General features: G+C 43.0%; 1 protein-coding gene across 1 annotated transcript in view; it reads right to left on the reverse strand.

Annotated features, from left to right (window-relative positions):
- Nucleotides 1–17,718, reverse strand: part of Satb2 (SATB homeobox 2) — a 165,348-nt gene that overhangs the window by 68,080 nt on the left and 79,550 nt on the right. Inside the window, exon 8 of the mRNA XM_038315450.1 lies at nt 1,952–2,424. Within this exon, the coding sequence (XP_038171378.1) occupies nt 1,952–2,424 (473 nt within the window). The remainder of the gene's footprint in view (nt 1–1,951; nt 2,425–17,718) is intronic.

A 17,718-nucleotide genomic window follows, 5' to 3' on the forward strand; every position in this document is an offset into this window, starting at 1 on the left:
GTAATAAGAGAGGGAAAACCAAAGAGTTCCGAGGATCAAAGGTTGCATCTTGAGTCAGGGCGCATTCCCACAGACGACCCGTGGCTTTAAAGTTCAAGACTTTTAGTTAGGGGTTCTTACAAGATCTTTCCTGACCTATGATCCCCCCCACCGGTGTCTTTAGTTTTATTATCAACTGCCAACTATTCCCACAGTTTTTGACTCAGTATTTTCCTTATGAATCCCGTTAGCGTAAAGACACGCCTAGATCTTCAATGCTTCATTAGTCTTCAAGGCCTACGCCCGCCAGGAACCTAAAGTTCGAGGTTTCCTAGTTTCTATCCAGGACCTTTCTGCTTGTCGGCATTGTGTGAGGTAAGGTCTTTAAGCTGCACCTGCTGTGTTCTTGAGGCTTCCTTCGTGCTCCTGCAAATGTCCCTCCAGCCCAGCTCCCCAGGCCCCCACTGCTATGGTCTCCTGGGCTACCCACTTCTGGCTCCGTCCATCCTGATGCACACTCATTAAGAAGCACAAACGGGGGAAAATAAGTCTTTCAAACGAGCTCACTCAGTAAGACAACACACGTGCAAAGAACTGTTCACCTCTATCATTCAAAATTACAGGCGCATGCAATTCTTCTGAAACATTAAAAATATAAATAATCTATCTCAAATCTGACTTGCACGTTTTAAAAGGTCTATAAAGATACGTTTGTAGTGTTCAAAAAAAGATTTAAAAACAGTCTGTTTGAGCATGCATAAACAGTGTTACAGCTCAACTCAAATATTCTTTAAATGGTGGTGGTGATGATCACAAAATTCACGACCATGGGTCCATCCAGGGGAACACAGATGGGAAGGATGAGGGCAGAGTGCACCCAGACACCCCGCCATTCAGGGGTAAGATTCTGGGAGCCGAGCTGGATGGCAGTGTCTCAGGTATTTGGTACATGGCTTTAATTAACTCATTAAGATCTTGTAGGGATGAGTGGTGACATCATATCATGACAGAAGAAGATTATTCAGTCCTGTATGCTCTAAAATTCATATTGTTTCTGTACAGTATGTGGGTCATATATGTATGAGGAATGTATGGGAGGCACATGCCATGTGTGTATGACGTATGTATGGGGTACACATGCATGTGTGTATGAGGCATGTATGGGGTGCACATGCCATGTGTGTATGAGGTATGTATGGGGTTGCACATACATGTGTGTATGAGGCATATATGAGGGTGCACATGCCACGTGTGTATGAGGCATGTGTGGGGGTGCACATGCCATGTGTGTATGAGATATGTATGGGGCACACATGCATGTGTGTATGAGGCATGTATGAGGATGCACATGCCATGTGTGAATGAGGTATGTATGGGGTGCACATGCATGTGTGTATGAGGTATGTATGGGGGTGCACATACCATGTGTGTATGAGGCATGTATGGGGTGCGTATGTATGTGGAGACAAGGGGTGACATTGTGGTCTTCCCTGTGGATCTGTGCTGTGTGTGTCTGTGTGTGTGTGTGTGAGAGAGACGGGGTCTCTTTGCTCACCTGGAGCTCATAGCTTGGGTAGACTTGTTGACCAGAGATTTTCCCAGCCACCTCTCCTGCACTAAAGATGTGTGCCTAGCCTTAACACGGGTACTGGGGACCAGGACTCAAGTCCTCACACTGGACAGTGAGCATCTCCTGAGCCATCTCCTCATCTCCATAAATCATTCTGAAGACATTATTAAGAAGCAAAGACATGTCACATTTCTTCCTTACCCTCAATGTTTTGTTTTGTTTTCGAGACAGGGTTTCTCTGTAGCTTTGGAGCCTGTCCTGGAACTAGCTCTTGTAGACCTCAGACTCACAGAGATCCGCCTGCCTCTGCCTCCTGGGTGCTGGGATTAAAGGCGTGCACCACCACCGCCCGGCTGCTTACTCTGACTCTTAGTCCCTAGGGGAGAACGGTGTTAACCGTACCTGTGTGCGGTTGAATGCCACCCTGGCGAAGACAGCCTGGGACACGCTGGCCCTCTTCAGCTCGTCTCTGACTTGCTGGTAGATATCGGGAGAGACCTCCACAGAGGAGTTGGTCGGCTCTGGCTTCACTGCTCTGGGGATGGGCGGATGGTTCAGGAACTGCTGGTTGATGGCTTGAGGGTGCTGGTGAGCCAGGAGCCGGCTGACGGCGATCTGTTGGTTGATCAGGTGGGCCATGGCTATCTGCTGCCTGACGAGCTGCGGACTGAGCTGGGGTGAGAGGAGCCCAGGGCTCATGATGGGCTGCAAGGCGGGCACTTGGTTTCGTATGGGAGTACTGTGGTGGATTTGGCTATGAGGAGACTGTTCGTTGGTTTTCCCCAGGGATGCCAGCTGGTTCATATTTGGTAAATGCATTGGACGCTGGCCCAGAACACAATAGTCTGAAAGGTTTTCTCGTTCCACTCTTTCCACTGTTAAGAGATACAAACAAAAACTCACCATTATTTTCACGGTTATAATTTATTGCTGATATATACAGCACTGAATTGCTGTACATCTGGTACATTTACGATACTAATATTTTTTAAACAAGTCGGAAAAACTCCAAAGAATGAATGGGTTAGGTTTAACTTAATCATTACACTAATAGATATTTTTTTAATAGAAGATATGAAAGTGAGGATCTTCTTTTTTTTTAAAAAAAAAAAAGTATTTCCTAGACTAGCCAAGGCAAAAAACACAACAGTCAATCCAATTCTAAAGTCCCAGACGTCGCTACGCCCTGTGACCGCTCTCCATAAACAATGTCAGTGACAAAAACCCCCTACCGCTCTGGTCTACAATTCATGGCCAGCAGCACGGTTCAGAGTTACAGGAAAACAGTGAGGGCAACGTCACCTGCCGGGCTAGCCACCTTCTCATTCTCCGCCGAGCATGTGCCAGAGTGCCTACTGATCACGTGAGCACCAATAGGGGTTCGACAGCCCGTGCTGCAGAATGCTGGAGATGTCTGTGGATGTGCCCACCACACACCCATTGTCTCCTCATTTGCTATCTTCTTTTGGAAATGGATATTTTAATACTCCCCAGAAAAGTCACATCACCTTGACAGGATATTAAATAAGATTCTCTCCTGCTGCAGGTTATCTATCTATCTATCTATCTATCTATCTATCTATCTATCTATCCATCCATCTATCCTCTATCTATCTATCCACCTATCATCTATCTATCCTCTATCTATCTATCCTCTATCTATCTATCTATCTATCTATCTATCCATCTATCTATCCTCTATCTATTTATCATCTATCTATCTATCTATCTATCTATCTATCTATCTGTCTATCCATCTATCTATCTGTCTATCCATCTATCTATCTATCTGTCTATCCATCTATCATCTATCTATCCTCTATCTATCTATCTATCTATCTATCTATCTATCTGTCTATCCATCTATCTATCTATCTATCTATCTATCTATCTATCTATCTATCTATCTATCATCTATCTAGTGGAGATGACTAAAGCTTTAAAGAATAACCTTGAAAGAGTAAAGGGAGAGACTGCCTCACAGATGCTCAAGTCAAGTGATGGGATCATCTGGACAGGAGTGGGGACCACCACCTTACCTACGCTCTGAGGCTGAAGAGACAGCTCTGCAGTTAAGAGCATTGGCACTCTTTCCGCAGACCTGGGTTCAGTTCCCTGCACTAATTGTACTTTGTTGCCCACAACAAAGTTTTGTTTGAAGCAAACACCCAAGACTGGAACAACTCGGCCATTGCTGTTAGAGTGTTGGTTTGCAGGTGTCACCTTGAAAGTATGTTTGAGAGCGAATTTCCATGCAGCCTTAGTGAGTAAGCCTGACTTACGACTTCAAAAATGAGGGATAATTTTGCAAAAACCTTCTAAAGAAGTTGGGTGTAGCAGCGCAGGCAGAGATCACTGTAAGTTCAAGGCTGCCCTGATCTACACAGAACGTTCCAAGACAGCAATCAATCCCCACCAAAAATCCATTCAAGGTATATTCAACGGGCATTGTTTGGGGGTGGTTACATGCTGGAAATCAAAACTATTTACCTGCAGGAAAAACACTCTTTTAAGATTTATTGTCATTATCTTTAATTGTGTATATATAGATGGGAATGCGGCTGTGAGCTCAGATACACACAGAAGTCAAAGGCCACGTTCCAGGCAATCAGCTGCCTGACGTGGGTGCTGGAAACAGAATGAGGGACCTCTGTAAAAAATAGGTATTATTAACCCCTGAGCCATCTCTCTATGCCCAGGAAAAACTTCTCAAAATAACTACTTTTTACCATTAAAGTAGCATTTGTAGCTTGCTATACAACTTATGCTGAAAGAATTTAGTGAAAGGAGTAAGTAAAAAAAAAAAGAGAATTAAATGGATGTGGGCGGATATGGGAATGGCTGGGAAACAGACAGACACTTGAACAATCCAAAGAAAATCAATCAGAAAGTGGAAGAAAGTGGGGTTTTCCTCTAAATTAATACCTTACATAATGTTACTTTAAAATTATTGTGGACGTAAAACAGCACCTCAAAATGTAAGTGGGTACTGGCCATTATTAGTCCATGTCTGAAAGCTCTGTGTTTCCAGAGTTCCTTGGAGGAAGCAGGGTGACCAGCCTATCTTAGGATCGTATTTCTATATATACAGCATTTTTTTCTCCTTCTAAAGAACCAAACTTTTGTTCAGTTTTCCTAGGATTTCCCAAATAAGCCAAAAGTTTACTTCAAACTTCTTTCATGTTTTTACTTCATCTTTGAACGTAATTTCATTTGGTTGCCACGCCACCTTTCCTGCAGAAAGTTCAAGGTAAACAAATTGCTTTAATCTTCTCGGAAGGCAGACATTTTCCAATCATTGTATTAATTAAACTTTAAAGTACAAGGCCTTAAGTCTGAACCAGGCAAAGGGCTACGAGCCTTCTGATAAGGTAACCCAATAGGGCTTCCCCTGACAGGACAACTACCGCCGTATCTTTATTGAAAGAGGATGTGAAGACCATGAACTGCCTCCAGAGTAAAGCCACACTTCACGGACACAGACACTTGCTCTCAGGTAAATATTTCATTCGCTGGCTTGATTGTGCTGTTTCCAAATCCAGACAAAGTCATGATGAATTCAAATTTTAAATCACTTCCAACTACTTCAGCTTTTACCCCCATTTTCCTACTAAAAACACGGAGAATCACCCTCCTAGAGCTAATTGTCCAAACTTTTAGCATTTTTCTTTTTTTAAAGACTCACTACACTTGAATGAATTTGCTGTTCCATGTTATATCTACATGACAACTTTAAAAAAAATTACAGATCTAGTTATGATTATGTATGTAAATGCATGCAAATTACATGTAAATAAAGATATCAATAAAACCTATAGGAGTTTGTATGACGAGCCAAAATAATTAGTGCATACCGCTTTAAGTTTACACATAATAACATCTTGGCCTTGGAGGGAGGGCACCGCCAGGGGCCATCTAGTGTAGGGGTTAGACCTGAGGTCTGCTCTGGTTCCTGAGAGTTCAGAGACTCAGAGATTACAGGGCAAGGCCAGTGAGAGTCAACATTATTAAACAGTATTACCAGCCACGGGCATCAGAGGCCTCACATTCTACCAAAGGGCACAGAGAGATACTCTCTTTTACGAGTTATCCTCATCATGAACAAAAGACCTTTGTCCCAGCTACTACTCTATTCCAAGCAACTACACCACAGCCAGAAACTACTGCCAAGAATTGACCCTCGTATTGTTTTTGTTTGTTTGATTGGTTGGTTGGTTGATTGGTTTTTTGAAGAAACTGACTGAGCCTAATATTTAAAAGCTATATTTAGGGAGACTCCACTTTTAATCAGCTGGGGGATATCAACAAATAGTTTTCAGGCTATATGGTACAGTTGCTTAGAATAAAGTAAGAACATAAGAAATTTGTGGTAAACATATATGTTAAATTATTTGAAAATATTTAAGCATATATTATACATACAGAATACATGCATGCAAAAGAGGGGGAAGGGAGAGCCTAAAGGCTTATAGGCCGATATTCTGGCACCTGATTCACTTTTTTGAAACTCTAAGTCAAATCTTTCCAGATGTTCGGACTGAGGTGTGGTGTGAGGGCTGCGAGCAGAGGCTTCGCAGCTGCAGGCCAGGTCTGCATCCTACCACAGCAATTTGGCAGGTATGTGACCACTTCCCTGTGCCTTTGTGTTTCATGGCTAATGTCTCCTACCATGAAGGAAGGTGGCGGACACTGAATGAGCTAATGTCTCTCTCATCATCTACACATGGCCACTGACGGCCACTGACGGCCACACACTTCAGGCCTGTGGGCCGGCGGATACTCGAGTGAGATCCTTCCGTATACATGGCACACAGGAAGATGGTGAGAAGCGGTCGTGGGGACTGAACTCTAATGAGCTGTAAGCGGTCTAAGCTCAGGGATCATTACACCGTGCTGTCTCTGCTTTGGCATGTCTGTCTGAGTATAAGAGGAAGACACTGTGTAATCTGTGCTTGAATCTGATGCTGCTTCCTCCTGCGGTCTTACTAAACCTGATTGCTGCATTCTGTTCTTTTCTAATCCCCAATAGAAAGGCTATCATCTTATTGAACTTCAATTATATTTTTAACGTATATGAGCAATCAGGATTTCCCCTATAGTTTCATATTCATTGACCATTATATTTTTGTTGAAGAAACTCTTATTGAACCTGGTTTTTTAAAGCTATATTCAAGAAGAATATACAGAATAATATATTTTTTATTAGTTGGGAGACTTCAAGAAATAGTAGATTCCATGGACATAATTCTTTTTCTTCTGAGACTTACTTATTTTTATTTTATGCATGCGTGTTTTGCCTGCAGGTATCTCTGTGTGCTACATGCATTCTTGGTGCCTGAAGAGGCCAGAAGAGGACTTTGGATGCCTTGGAATTAGAGACTACTGTTAGCTACGATGTAGGTGCTGGGAACAGAACCTGGATCCTCTAGAAGAACAGCTAGTGTCTTAACTTTTGAGCCATTTGTCCAGTCCTCTACCTTATTCTTTCTTATCTTAAGAAAACCTTTATCTTAAAATTCTAGGAGTAAAATTTCAAAGCTCAAATATCATTAAGATTTTTTTGTTAAATTAATATTATACATTTCAGAAAATACTTGTATAATTGTGACTGACAGATAAACCTTCTTATCTGACATTTCTAACTAGGACATTCTAACCAACGCCTTCTGTCTCCCAAAAGAACCTCTTTCTTGTGTTTGCATAACTCTGCCATAGATACCAATTTGGAAAATGTAATTCCTTTACTTTAAAATAACTCACTATCCAATGGAATCATCGGCCCCATGACACACACAGAAAGAAGATTCTACTGCTCAGTTTCTTCACAGGAGGCTTACACGTTCATACGCTGAGCAGGGGTGGTGGAGCTGTGCAGCTGTGTCCAAGCTCTTGGAGGCAGGAATAGGAAGCATAGGACATTAAGGTCATGTTCGGGTATACAGCAAAGCCAGCCCATATGGCAAGAGCGCCCGCCTTTAACACCAGAGATCATACGTAATCCTTTGGCGTGGAAGGTAATAAAACAGACCGAGGATGCAATGATAAAAACCCCACAATTCTACGACCAAGGTTATAGGGCTGGCAAGAAGGCTAAGCGGGTAAGGGTGTCTGCCACCAAGCCTGACAACCTGAGTTCGATCCTCTGGGTCCACGTGGTGGGAGGAAGGCAACAATTGCCAGCACGCTGTTCTCCAGCTTCCACATGCATACCCGTGCACACAAAGAGAAATAGAAACTGTTGGACGAGTAAAATTCGGAGACATGCAATACACGTACATTTAAGTTTCGGTTTTCCACAGGGAAAACAATAAGTCCACTTTCCTGGCCAATATGCTGTATTTGTATCAACCAACAGACGAAAGGAAAGAATCCTGTGGAATCCTTTAAAGTAGTTGGTCAATGGCTTGGGTTTTGTCCTCTTTCTTCCTTCCTTCCTTCCTTCCTTCCTTCCTTCCTTCCTTCCTTCCTTCCTTCCTTCCTTCCTTATAGAGTAGGAAGGAGATTTAAAATATCCTCATTCACTAAACACGGTGACTTACACCTGTAGTGCCAGTGTTCAGGAGGCTGAGGCAGAAGGATCGCCATGAATTTGGGGCCAGCCCTTGAGGGATGTTTCAAGCAAACCTAATACAGTTGCTTTGTGAATTGGCCCTGGAATCTGTCCATAGTTACAGTGGGCAAAAAGCAATGAACTGGGTAAAAGGTTTTGCATGGAGAAACTTCCAGAATCTCTGGCCTATGGATTTTTCCTTAAGCCATTAAGATGCTTATGCAAATGTGAACAGATTAGCATGAGTGAGTGCTAATGGATTCCTTAATAAGATAACACTCTGGTATTCCCCAGAACCTCATTTGGACACCCTGGGCAAAAGAATATAAGGGAAAAACCAAACAAACAAACAGACCCTCTCGATGCCTCTTAAAGCCCTCAGAAGTTCTCTTCAAGTGATTTCACAGAGGTGAGACAGACACGGGTTCGTCTTGGGCACTCCTGGTAGGAGTTCTGCCAACCAAACCAACCATTTCAAGTTGCTATCTGAGTATAAAACAGAGATAAAGCAGACAGGATTGCCTTGGTTTCTAAACCTTTACCCCAAGTTCCCCGCTATATCGCCCCAAACCTCAGGGGTAATATGGATAATGACTTTCTTAAAATCACAAGTGAGAAAACTTGTTTAAAGTCAAATAGCTGCTCAGATATGGAAAATATTTAGGATTACTCCAAATAACTGGAGCTATTGCGCTAGCATAATTAGAATAAACAAATCGTCAAGGCAATAAAAACTAGCTTTTATTATTGTTGATTTGGATTTTCTTTCCACTTTTTTTTTTTTTCTTAACCTGAAGTGACACACTCACTGCCTGGATGTTTCACAAGTATTTTTGATGGATTTTTTTTTTCTTTTAGTTATTAGATTTATTGACTTGGAGGAGAGCAGGGCATGCTTGTGGAGGTCAGAGGTCAACTTGGAGCAGCCAGCTCTCCCCTTCTACCTTGTGGATCCATAGACTCATCTCAGATCGCTAGGTGTGGCCGCAAGCCCTTCATCCACTGAGCCCTCTTGCTGGCCCCCTAACAAATCTCATTAAAAACAAGATGCATTAGGCACAGAAGTTTACTTGTCTGTAAAGCCAGAGCAACACTTGGGAAGTGTGTTAGGGCCTCAGGTACCAGCAAGCCCTGCCATCTGCATCACGGCTGAGGCAGAATCCATCCTAAACCCTATCGTTCTTTGGTTCCCCACAACGGTGTAACCCAGATAAAAACAGCTCTGGCTTACTGAGGAAGCTGAAGGTCAGAAAACTCAAAAGCAGAGAGCTGAAAAAGTGGCATTTCCAGGCTCCTGGTGCCTGCGGTCTGTAGCTGAAGCTACACCATCCAAGCTGGCACACACTTATTACTAGATTTAGGGTTAGAAGCAGGGCTAACGAACTTCTTTCTGCAAATCCTGCTTTTGGCGGTACATACTAGTGTGCACACAAGGCTTGTGACAAGTGTTTACACGTGTGAATTGGTGGCTAGGTGAGTTCCACAAGCCGTGAGGATCCACATGTATTCTGCAGAGCCTTCCGAGACTGCAAAAGCTGGTCAGTTGAAGTAAGATGATGAGGCCCAAGCTGAGTTAGTTAATCACTAATGAGAGATTATTCATGCTTCCTTCTTCATTTTAGTCGAGATGAAAATATTTATTATCAATGACTGTCAGCCAAGAATCGTGCCAGTCCCTAGATGCACAATACCAAATAATTGTAATGTAAGAAAAAGCTCCACCTGCATTTTTGCTTCTGATAAATTACCTACTTAGTGCACACAGGTGGACTTAGAACCTCTGACTATGACTGAAAGTGTCTTTCTATGGAACACGAAAGCTCCTTTTAACGTCTACCTTGTCAGTTCCTCAGCAATTCAACTACTCATTGGAGATACAAAACCACATGATGATAAGCCCCCTGCTCTATTTTTCTTGCGTCCTGAAGAGCTTTGCCCCAAGATAAAGGTCATCAGCTTGTGTCCCACCTGACCCAGGAGGGAGAGAAGAAGCAAGCACCGTCCGTAAATAGTGTAAGCAGAAAGTGTTTAGTTGAAACAGCCAACAATAAATCAAATGTGCCGCACACACATGACATGGTAACAAACACCCTAAGGCCCCAGGCAATCAGAGTGAATTCACATTAGACTGACTTCATGAAATGGGCAATCAGGCAATGATTTTGGTCCTCCAAAAATGGCGATTTTCCGTGTGGTTAAAGCTGGTGTTTATTTTGGCTCCTCTCTCTGAGCTGGGACACACATTAACAACTCTACAGTCCCCCTGATGTCTTCTGCTGTATGTAGCTCTTTTAAAAATGAAAACATAACGAGAAAAAAAAAAAACAGTGTCCCGTGGACCAATACTGAATATGTCTGTCTATGAAGTAGTTCTGATTTATTATCTCCTGGTCAATAACTGTAAATACAAGTCAATTTATTATTTGGAAGCCAGTCTCAGGGAACGCAACAGGACAAACACAAAGGGGCCTCCATCCGTCAAATACTAATCCCACACCATCGAAACAAACAACTGGAGAAAAAGAGCTGACTAAATATAATTAAAGAAAATATTTAGGCGTCTGAAAGAGCCGAAGGGTAAAGGCAGGTGGGGGTGGGGTTGAGACGCTACGTCTCTTAGGACTACCAAGTCTACAGATTTTTTTTTCTTTTCTCTAAATCTGTTGTAGAGACTTTGTCTCTGGGTTGGGAATTCCTTTGCAAGGTCTCTGCCTAAAGCAAGACATGCAGAGCCAACTTGTTAACGCCCAACAAAATGGCCCCATGAGCGAGGGGTACAAGCCGGGCCTGTGATGATGCTGTATGCTGGCTTTCCTTAGGTGAATTTTCCCCATATTAAGTTCTATAGAACATACACATCTGCTATAAAGCAACTGGGATATGAACGCCTCTGTTTCTTTGGCAGTGCAAGCCCGTAGGACCCATTAAGCTCCACGGAAAAAGTGACCACTGTCCACTTTACTGCCACACAGCCCCCTCCTTGGTGATACAATTATCCTGGCTCTAAGCAGTTTGATAGCACTGATCATTCCAAACGTCCTGTAAGTGTAGATGAAACTGCTTGCATCTGGGGGTGCCTATACTTTTCCTTTTTGTCTTAATTTAGGCTATAATTCTAAAGTGCATTCAACCCGTGATGCAGAAAGAAACCACGTGCAGAAACTCAACATTGTTGTTTAGACAGTCTGCCCCTTCCATTTAGCATTCACTGCATGTTAATTCTTTAATTCAGCCTACTGAGAAAAGTTCATCAAGGAGACAATCGTTCCTGATTCAATCTTTCCAAAAGACCGGCCTCCCTGACTGGATGAATCATAAATGTTATAGGCCATTACTTTTAGGAAAAATAATAAACTGGTTGAGAAAAAAAAATTCAAAGAGGTATTTTTCTTTGTGCGAACAATTCCCAATTTACAGTTAATAAAGTTATAATTATCCATTTCTAACTCTTTAGTTCAATAACTAATTAATATGAAAGGAATGGATTATTTGAATAGAGTATTAGCCTCCTAAGCACATTAGCTATATGAATTAAATGAACAAAATTATCATCTTTTCCTTTCATTCAACTGAGGGGTTTTAACCTTTCAGTCAGAAATAAGGCTGGCTACAACATAATATCTGCCAAAACAAGACCAAGTGTGTGAACTCACGTAAGCTAATGTCCATTCAATTCTACCTACTAATGTGACGTTCTTATGATATAACGCCTATATTCGCTAGTCTGAGGAGAGCGCAAAACAGACGTGTGCCCGGGAGCTCTCTTGTCCCAGAAGGACGCCTACTCCAGACAACCCTAGATCAGCTGCTCTCAACCTCTTAAAGGGGCACAACTCCTCTACGGTCTGCACATCAGATCTCTCGAATGCCAGATATTTACTTAAATCATGATTTGTAACAGTAGCAAAGTTAGGAAATAGCAACGAGATCCTTTTATGGTTGGGGGGTCCCCACAGCATAAGGAACTGTATTAGAAAGGCTGAGAATCACTGCTCTGACTTCCTGGGAATTCCTTTAGGGGTTCAGATGAGCTCAAGTTCTTGCAAAGGGCAGAATGAAGGTCAACATCAGAAGAGCAAGGAGCAGGCTGGAGAACCATTTCCCATCAGGCACTTGGGACTTCCGTGCTGGGATCTCACAGAGCACTTGCTCTTTAACGAACGCTCCTTTGAATTCAAGAGAGGCCCAAACTTTATAGGCAATTACTGCTACCCTTGGATGCCAAGAGGCTGCAGGTAAGCCCCTCGCTGAAGACGCCACGCACTTCGGACACAAAACATGAAGGAGCTGAGCTGGATTTGCCCTGAAAACCTTTCTCTGAGAGCGCAGAGAGTGGAAGAAATAGTATTCCCTGGGGGAAGAGCCCCCAGACTGATTGTCCAACACCAAATGGTCAGCTCTGAAATCATATACATACAAGTGACGTTATATAGACTGAGCATGGGTGTTGCGTGTGTTGTTCTTTAAAAAAATGCTATAAAATCCCAGGCAGCAGCTGTAGGCAGCAGAAATGCTGTAGGTCCCAAATGGTGATAGCGGGCCATGTGGCGGCAGACTGCGGGCCCTGGGAGCAGCCAGTCCCAGGCAGAGATGGCTGCCAGTCCCAGAGCAGTGGCTGGTCCCAGGCAGGGAGATACATGGCGGGCGGGTAGAAGACAGAAACATGCATAGACACAACTTGCAGAGTGAGGTTGAATATTTATTCAGGGGAAGGGAGAGGGGAGAGAGAGAGAGACAGAGAGAGAGAGAGAGACAGAGAGAGAGAGAGACAGAGAGAAGAGGAGAGAGGAGACAGAGACGGGTGGGGAAGCAGAGAAGTGGGGAGAGAGGCAGAAGCAAAGCTGCCTCTCAGAAAGGAAGATGGAAAAAAAAAGCTAGCTCAGGCCAGAAGCTGAAGATCAGCCTGCCTCAGCGGATGGGGGTGTGAGTGGGCGTGGCTTGTCTCTTAAAGGGACCAGGGACCAAAACCATAACATTGTGTGCACATGTGTGCACGCAATGCATGTGCGCATGTGTGCGTGCACATGTGTGTGTGTGTGTGTGTGTGTGTGTGAGTGTGTGTATAAAATTAAAGAAAGAAAGAAAAAGAAGCCATGAATGAGAAAGAACAAAAGTGTCTTCGTGGGAGGGGTTGAAGAAAGGAAGTAAAAAAAGTAATTATATTTTTATTTCAAGCAAAGATTAAAGTATTACTAAAGAAAAACAAGAACGCTCCCTTGGGTCCACCTGAGCTACCTAGTCCAAAAGTGTCTCCACTAATCATTCTGTAGCTCTTCGTGAGGCCGCTCGCGGCCTCTCATCTTGAATGACTTGCTGATATTTCTACCTCCTTACCCAGCTCTTGTCAGCGCACACAGGCGTTTGATCACACTCTTTGTCTCGTTGTGACCGCGATTCTTTGTTTCTTGTGAGCATCCTTTCTTTTTGGCATGGAAGGCCTACGTAAGGCTCCCTGTGATGGCCCCACCATTAGAATTCCTCCAGCAATATAACAGAAAAGCTCAAACTTATTTTCAAATGTTAGAATCCATGCTACCCTATTAACTGCTTTGTATATTTTAGAGTTCTGTAGGAGCCAAGAACTCTTCTTTAGAGTGTGACTATCTGGGATGCACGGATGATGGGGTGGGTAGATAGAAAACTGATAGCTAAGGAAATGGAAACCTATCTTCTTTTAAAATATATTTTAAATTAATTTAAATAGCAGATAAGTTTCTTTTACTCTATCAACTACGTTATTAAGAACAATTATTTATAGTTCTTTAAACACTTATGAATAAATATATCCAAGCCAAAAATAAGCAGCTACCAGCATAGCTAAAATGAGCCTCAGGAGATCCGAGGAAGGAATTGACTTACGCGGGGCCAAGCACTCAAAGAGGCCCGCACACACCATATTTCTGCTTGCTGGCACTGCCAACTGGACTGCTGGGATGACCAAGAAACACACAGAAGTGATGGCCACCGTGGAAATGCACAAGGCTCTTCTTCCAAAGGCCCCCAACCAGCATGCTGGAAATGGTTGTTTGGAGAAGTGCTGTTGCTATTCTCACGACTCCAATATTTATATAAAACTCAAAGGACTTGATGCTGGCATTACTTTCACAAAGACATAATGTCGGCTTCCTTGTGAGCCACCTTTCCTTAGAACCCAAAGGTGAAAGCAAATTCCTTTCGTAACTCAAAAGAATCAGGTAGACAAAAGTAAGTTCCTTTCACCTCATCAGAGCTAAGCAGCAGCAGAGGCAGGGGGACCAGGAGCTGATTAAAGGCATTGTCCTGGCCACCGACAGCACCGTGGCGAGGCAGGTCAGGAGACACTGATTCTCCACTCAGCTCGCAGGCACCGCTTTGTAAATGACACAATCATTTTGGGGTACGGGAGGTGCTTTAAATGTGGTAACATTATATCATTTCAGCTATAATGATCATAATTACTTATTTCTTTTAATCACAACCCACTTAGCCACTTGAGTACAGAGGACTGGTTCAAGGAGTTTCATTTTCATTCAACATCTAATCTTTGTGTTTCCTGAAAGCCTCCTCGAGCTTTGTTTACTATCTGCTTTGCTGGCCTGGACGTTTGATCTTGCAAGGGTAGATTAGACAGGGTCAGATAAAATACTGATTACTAGAATAAACCAGACTCAAGGAAGCTAACACTGGTTTTAGAAATCCCCTTTTCTCCCAGCTTTGCAATATTTTTCAAAATAGGCCCAAATAAACAAATAAAATTAAGAAAACTAGCAATCAGAATGTTTTGAGCAATGATTAAGAAGAGGAAAGTGACGGGCATGATTTTCAGCCCTAACCAAAATACAGGGTTTGGTTAGGCCCATTCATTCTGGTGGTATTATTCTATGACATAAATAATTTTATAATAGCCACCAGTATTTGTATGAACTTTGAGTGACCCTTCAATTCTTGAGACATATTAAAGGCTTTGAGATGAATCCCAGGAAAGACAATTCGTTTTGATTTTCGTAAAAGTATTTTGGATATAGTCACTAGAACTTACTCATCAAGGATCCATTCAAACCTGACGTGAACCGCCTTTGCCAGTTCACGTCTTCATTGTGCCTAGGACTCCGTGAAGGCAGGAGAGTGGAGTCGGTGGGCTAGAGAGGTGGCTCGGTCATGAAAGGTTCACAACCAAACACATAAGAGAATGAGATTGGCAGTGGTACTGCCAACACAATTGCCTTTGGCTTCATAAAAGTTATGGCATAAGTTCATATCCGGAGCTCTTGCAAAAATAATAGGTTAAAGGCTAATTCTCTAAGAGTAATATCCATGGAATAAATCCCCAACCCTTAAAAATGATTACACAGCAGCATGACTGTGTCTGGGTGGCTACGGGTCACCTCTGCCCATTGCTCATAAAACACCTGGACACTGAGTGGCTCTTCTCCTTCCTTCCGGATGAAAGTACAATGTGTTCCTTACACAGCGGAGTTGAACGCTCTTGAAAATCTAGCCCAGAAGCAGCTGAATGGCAAGTCTTACAAAGAGGTGCAGACCAACCTAACATGCCCACCCATTGCCCCCTGCTCCTCGGGAGCCCAAAGTCCTGGGACAAGGTTCATGGTAGGACCTTGAAACCAGAATGTATAGACTTGTTTCTCCATCTCTCTTGAAGTCGTGGTGATGTTAACTCAAGGGTGTCTCGGCCAACCTTGATTGTCTTGGAGATTAAAGGAAAAAGGTAAACAGAGCAAGGCCGACTGTGGTCACTGGGGAAAATAAAGTCAACACGCTAAGCCAAGCCAATTGAGGACTTTATAGAGAGCGAGTATAAATAGTTTAGAAGGAGCAACAACAAATCCAGAAACGCGCATTAGAATGTTTACGGCCGAATCTCGACAATTCCATGTGTATACACTGCTCGCGTCTGTTTTTAATGATATCAAATTATCGATTGTTCATTTTTCTCATATTTATTTAAGCTTCGACTATAGAATTTGCAATCTGATCTCTTTTTTTGTATCCTTCCAGTAGACTTTTATTTTTGCCAGGTTTGAGTCCTATTCTACTTTGATCTTTAGAGTATATAATTATTCTACTGTTTATTTATTTCTATGAGGATAGAAAAAAGAGTTGACCTAGAAGATCCCGATGTGGCAATTTGTAACAGAATCACATAGCTTATGTTTTGAAAGTCATGGTTTTGATTAAGAAGCAACCATTTAGTTCCCACTGTTTTATTAAAACAGACATTAGCAGATAATAGGAAACATATTTAACGACGTCGCCTGCATTTTGCTTAGGACATCAGTAAGTTAGCTGCAGACTTTCTTCTGTAGCTAACATAAGTCATGGTGCAGGCACACTGGAAACCAGGTGAGGACGGTAAGGGGACGGCAGGGAGAAACCGGCCTCCCAGACTTCTGCCTTCTCAGGAGGAAGCCTAAGGGCTCCGTCTGCTGGGGCTGCTACCGACTTCCAGACTGGAACATGGTTACTTCTGTTCATCTTGAAAAGGGAAGGTCCCAAGCAGATCTTTGAAACCAAACCATGATCCTTCCGGGAGAAATGGATCAAGAGAGGAATTCCCTGCCATATCTGTCCTTGGCAAGAAGCCTTTATGGGTTGAGAAGAGCTGAGCCCAACACTGCATCCTGAGGGTAGGAAGTTAACAAAAGGAACTTCTCTGGGATTTGTTTTTCTGCGCAGCACCGTTATACCTGTCATGTGCTCTTTGTTTTTCCTCCCACTCCCTGGGCTGATGAATCAACACACTTGAACTGTGTGTGGCAGCTTGTATTTACTTCACACATACTGTAACCTTCCTTTCTTCCTCTCACTGACACGCACGCAGATACACACACACACACACACACCAACAGCGATGGCTAGCGTCTTGAACAACATGTGTACACAGTGTGCCTCCCAGCCCCTTCAGATGTGGAGCCTTGATCTACTGGAGGAAATCGAGGCCTCAGTCTGCTTTTATTGGAACTTAAAGATTTAACTGTGCATTTACTAACTTGAAAAAAAATCAGAGTTTAAAGAACTGAATCACTGAAAGAGCAGACAACATGAGTGTTCACACACGCACACACACACGCACGCACGCACGCACGCACACACACACACACACACACACACCACTGTGGTGGCAACCGGGAAATCACTAGACTGAAGAGTTCCCAGGCTTGCTGAAGCTGAAATCATAGTCTAGCATATAAAAGGATGCACTTGCTCTCTTCCTTTTCTGCCTAGCAGGTAAATGTGATCTAGCAAACGACCTTGAAGCTGAGCGATTCTTTTGATTTTTAGTCAAAGTCGATGTGTTCAAGCACCTCAACAATCCGATTTCAAAAGAAGAAATCGGAGGCGACAGTTGGAGGCAGCAAACCCTTCTGAACCACACAATGACACCTCAGAGTGAGGACCTATTCAGCTTCTCCTACGCAGAAGTGAGTATTAGTATTTGAAGACAAACACCCGAACCAGAATCTAAAGGGCTCAAAGAATTCGAGAATATGCTGAAGAGAAATTGATCGTAATTCGGTTTGCAGTACACTTAACCTCTGGATAGCTCGATAGTTTTGCTTCCCTCTAAATTGTGTGTTTACCGGGGAATGCTCTCCCTTTTTCTCCATCCGAACTGTGCAGC

This window comes from Arvicola amphibius, chromosome 18 (assembly GCF_903992535.2).
Source record: "Arvicola amphibius chromosome 18, mArvAmp1.2, whole genome shotgun sequence".
NCBI classification, from domain to species: Eukaryota; Metazoa; Chordata; class Mammalia; order Rodentia; family Cricetidae; genus Arvicola; species Arvicola amphibius.